We start from the raw sequence: 4263 nt of genomic DNA on the forward strand, positions 1-4263 counted from the left end.
TTAATATTGATCATCGTGATCATCTTGATCATCATAAGGATCGTAGTCATCACGGGGATCATCTTGATCATCGTAGTCATCACGGGGATCGTGATCTTCTTGGTCATCATAAGGATCGTAGTCATCACGGGGATCGTAGTCATCACGGGGATCATCTTGATCATCGTAGTCATCACGGGGATCGTGATCATCTTGGTCATCATAAGGATCGTAGTCATCACGGGGATCATCTTGATCATCGTAGTCATCACGGGGATCGTGATCATCTTGGTCATCATAAGGATCGTAGTCATCACGGGGATCATCTTGATCATCGTAGTCATCACGGGGGTCGTGAATAACTTAGGAATCATAATGAATAAATCGTGTTAAATTTGTATATATGCACACAAGGACTATTGTGCCAACGTTACAAAGAAATCAATTAGCCTTAAAGTTTTACAAGTTTGCACTAAATGGAGACAGTAAGGCGATATGCAGGGTGCCAGGACGACCCACCGCGTTTACTAAAGTCTAACCTGCAGTAAGCGGAATCACTAGTGCGGTTTTAAAGTCTTGGCCAAATTTTGATAAGTCGGAACACCGCGGCTTATGTTCTTCAGGGCTTGTTGCCATAGACTCGATAATCTCCTTTTTTTCCTTCATCAGATGTTCGTTGTTTACTGCAGTTGATTGTATTTCGCTCAGAACTGCAAATAAATAAGGCATTTAAATTGGAACGTTAGATAATGATACGTCATAATTATCACACGAGTGTGGTTTCAGAACCAGGTGACAGTTTGCATCAACATTTTTGTACAGACAGTAAAATACCTTGAATTTAAGTATAATTGTATTTTGCAACTCAATACTATCAATTATAATGTATGGTCGTAAACGATAGTTTATTAAATACTTAGCTAGAATATAGACTAGGCCTACACTAGGTTTCCCATCGCAATGTGTACATCGAAATCATAGGGGCAAGATAGCTAGGAAGATTTACCTATAGGTGGTACGCGAACATGTTTAAAACCTCCGAACTCTACGCAAATAAAACAGTAAAAAAATGTGATGACACAGAAAATAGAGATATTTTAAGTTTGGACCGTCTTGTTTTGCATATATAGTTTACACAAAAACATTTTAAATATATTACCTACCTTGACTGCTTGTTGGCCGTTCATTGTGGCCCTCGACCCAACATTTTTTCATCAACGTTGTGAACTTATTGCAAATTGAACGATCAAATTCGTTCGATATTGCGCCTTGAGCACTTTCCAAACGGTCATTGTTGGTGTCTGGTCTTACCCCATTAAGGATTAAAATGGAAAGGTATTCTGGTTTAGCCACCCCTTCGTACACCGTCTGCAATGTGGTGATCTCAAACAAAACCATCCCATAGCTGTCAATAGAAAAGCCATGGCGTTAGATTATTGAGAGGTGGTCGATTTTTCTCTATTAGCTGCAGGCATAGTAGGCCTATGCATAAATGAGAGTCATTTTGTTAATAAACCACATCATTTTCACCCTTTAAACATTCGCTGAAAGACTTATAATGGTAATGCTGACATATGTTTTATTTGACCTGAACTATTATTGTGAAAGCTAAATAACTACTAGTATAGCTTTTGTTTAAAAACGTATTTATCGCGTGGACCGTTGTAACTTGAAACACTTAAATTTGCATTTTTATCGTCTTTTAAAGTTGCTAATCGAACACTTGTTGTCGTCAACATTGCAGCGTATTTGATTATACGTCTTTGGGAAAGGATAGCAAAGTGTCGTTTGTTTTTGGTTTAAAATATTGAAGTGTTTAAGTAAAACTTTTAGCATAAGCACAAGTTTTGGATTCACAATTTGGTATATACCTGTACATATCCCCAGCCGCAGAACTTCCTTCTCCCTTTAAAACTTCGGGCGAGGCATACACAATGGTGTGTTGCTTAGTTGGGTCAATATCCAGTGTTGTAGATTTGCAACCAGTCGCCCTTATCATGTTAACTGCACCGAAATCTGACAGTTTGACGTCCAGATTTTCATCGAGCAGAATGTTGTCGGGCTTGATATCGCCATGACTGAATTTCCGATCGTCGCTAAAATTGTGCAGATACTTGAGTGCAGAAATAATTTGCTCGGCAAGCTTATGCCGGACCGACCAGCCGATGTTGTGTCCAGATCTCCTCAAGTCATCAAGCGAACCAAACTTAATGTAAGCAAGTAAAATTGCCACCTTGTTGCCAGACCAGTTGGTTACGCCGAAAATTTCTACTATGTGATCGTGCTTTACACGAATGAGGACGTCCGCTTCTCTTTTCACACTGAAAAATTTTTTCACGAATTTATTTTAACGATGAGGCAACGTAAATGTGAAACACGCATTCGGATTATAGTTTAAAAGCATACCTTGCTATTTGTCTTTTAACCTGTTCTGAGCGCCCATGCAAGGTGAAGCATTTGGCTGCAACCTTGCCTAGTTGTTTATGTACACAAATTCTCACAGAAGCGAAACCGCCACAGCCAATATAATCCGATTCATCGTGACTGGTTTTGAATTCGCTTGCGCTATACTCAGCAAGTTTTGATGAAAATGACACCTGGAAAAGGTGGCTGTAAGTGTTGTTTTTTTTCAAGTAAAACACAAAAACACCCAATTTGAATCGCTTTTTAGTTTAATTCTAATCTATAACAAAACGTGAGTGGCAAGCTTATAGTTTTGTTTTTTTATTTAAATTAACAAATCGCAACATCTTGTTACAGGCGCAGGTCTAGGATTTTGTTTGGGGTCATGACAATTTTTCAAACATGACGTGACAAAGTTATCTAAATGTGACGTCATAAAGCAGTAACCTTACGAACATCACACAGTTCATTTATTTTGTTAGGGTTGGAAATTATTTAGTCAAAATAGTCAAAAATATGGATTGAAAAGAGTTATGACATTTTTGTTTTTTTAAAGGCAGTGGTTCTCAAACACTTTTTAACTTGCGGCACGCCTATGGACATAGTTACATTAAGATATACTTAATAACGGTTTTGCTCGAGAACAAAATTGATTATTGTATGACGTCATTTTATAACGCAAGTGTTTTAAAGGAATGTAAGACGACCAGTCTTGCGTTTGTTCCGCCACCAGACTTGGACAACTAGATTTATTTCAGCTTTATAAATTTAGATTAGAATTAAAACCAGATCATTTACGTTTTTTAAAACTAGATTAGAATTAGATCGTTTTAGTTTTCATAAATTAGATTAGAAATAGAATTACTGAATTCTTGGAAAAAATATGTATAAACTACAATTTGAACTGGAATTACATTATTTACTATCAATTTAGTTTAAGTTACAAGTTACTCTAATCAGAATGTAAATTGCAAATTTTTACAGATTTTGCCTTTTTGCTACAAAATTCACCTACAAGTCGTTTCGACCAAAAGTTTTAATTTAAATTCTTAGATATCGAAAAAAAATAGCGGTTGGTATGGCTAGTGTGTAAAAACAGAAGAACAAAAACATTTCACATAGAATATCTCTCGAGAAATGAAACTTAAAAAAAAACCTAACCCTATATTTAAAGTTAACAGTGCAAATTAATAATAAAAGTTAGAATCCACCAGTGTTGTAAACAAGTCATTTTGAAATGACTTTAATCCCAGTCAAGTTATTTTCAAAAAGGGCAAGTCATGTCCCAGTCCAAGTCATTATTAGAGCAAGTCAAATGTCAAGTCATTCTATTGACATAAAAGTAAACTTTTAACTTACTTCAATTGGTAAACTCATCCGATTATAAGCATCAATTTAACTAAAAAAATAACACAAACGCAAAATACAGCAATAAAATTGTTTATTTTGCAAAACTTGAGATAAATTTTATTAAAAAACACTTAATTTAATTCCAAGTTATTTGACAAAATGACTCAAGTCCAAGTCAAGTAATTTGTCCAAAAGACTTACGTCAAGTCAAGTTATTTTGGTCTAAGGACTTAAGTTAAGTCAAGTCATTTGAAAAAAGTGACTTAAGTGCACTTAAGTCAAGTCAATGACTTAAGTCATTACAACACTGGAATCCACAGTCGGCATATTTAGCAATCGATAATAGTGTTTCAATGTCAAAAAAACACGTTACAGCTAGTCGTAAATGAAAGAATTTAATAGGCTTATGTAAAAACGCTTACTAAGCGGCGTAAAGTACAAACGCCCAAACAAGATTAAACAGTGAACAAACCTTTTCAGTTTGCATGGTAATCTTCAAACTTGTCGGCAAAGAGTGCTTACGTTCATTGT

The 4263-nt window shown here is 35.7% G+C and overlaps 1 protein-coding gene across 1 annotated transcript; it reads right to left on the reverse strand.

Annotated features, from left to right (window-relative positions):
• Positions 1-4263, reverse strand: LOC146146650 (uncharacterized). Its single transcript, XM_083386947.1, has 5 exons — positions 4205-4263; positions 1851-2300; positions 1143-1384; positions 519-689; positions 1-341 (listed from the first exon to the last, which is right to left on the reverse strand). Exons 2-5 carry the CDS (start codon positions 1976-1978, stop codon positions 1-3), a joined length of 882 nt encoding a protein of 293 aa, XP_083243073.1. The 5' UTR covers positions 1979-2300; positions 4205-4263.

The sequence above is a fragment of the Ascidiella aspersa genome, chromosome 4 (genome assembly GCF_963924565.1).
Source record: "Ascidiella aspersa chromosome 4, kaAscAspe10.2, whole genome shotgun sequence".
NCBI classification, from domain to species: Eukaryota; Metazoa; Chordata; class Ascidiacea; order Phlebobranchia; family Ascidiidae; genus Ascidiella; species Ascidiella aspersa.

Excerpts from the sequence above, each read along its gene's own strand:
- LOC146146650 (XM_083386947.1), bottom strand. The coding sequence starts at position 1,978 with ATGATAAGGGCGACTGGTTGCAAATCTACAACACTGGATATTGACCCA. Across the intron at positions 690-1,142 it reads ACGGCCAACAAGCAGTCAAG|TTCTGAGCGAAATACAATCA; the intron begins GTAGGTAATATA and ends ATTTATTTGCAG. Across the intron at positions 342-518 it reads AGTGATTCCGCTTACTGCAG|TTATTCACGACCCCCGTGAT; the intron begins GTTAGACTTTAG and ends ATGATTCCTAAG.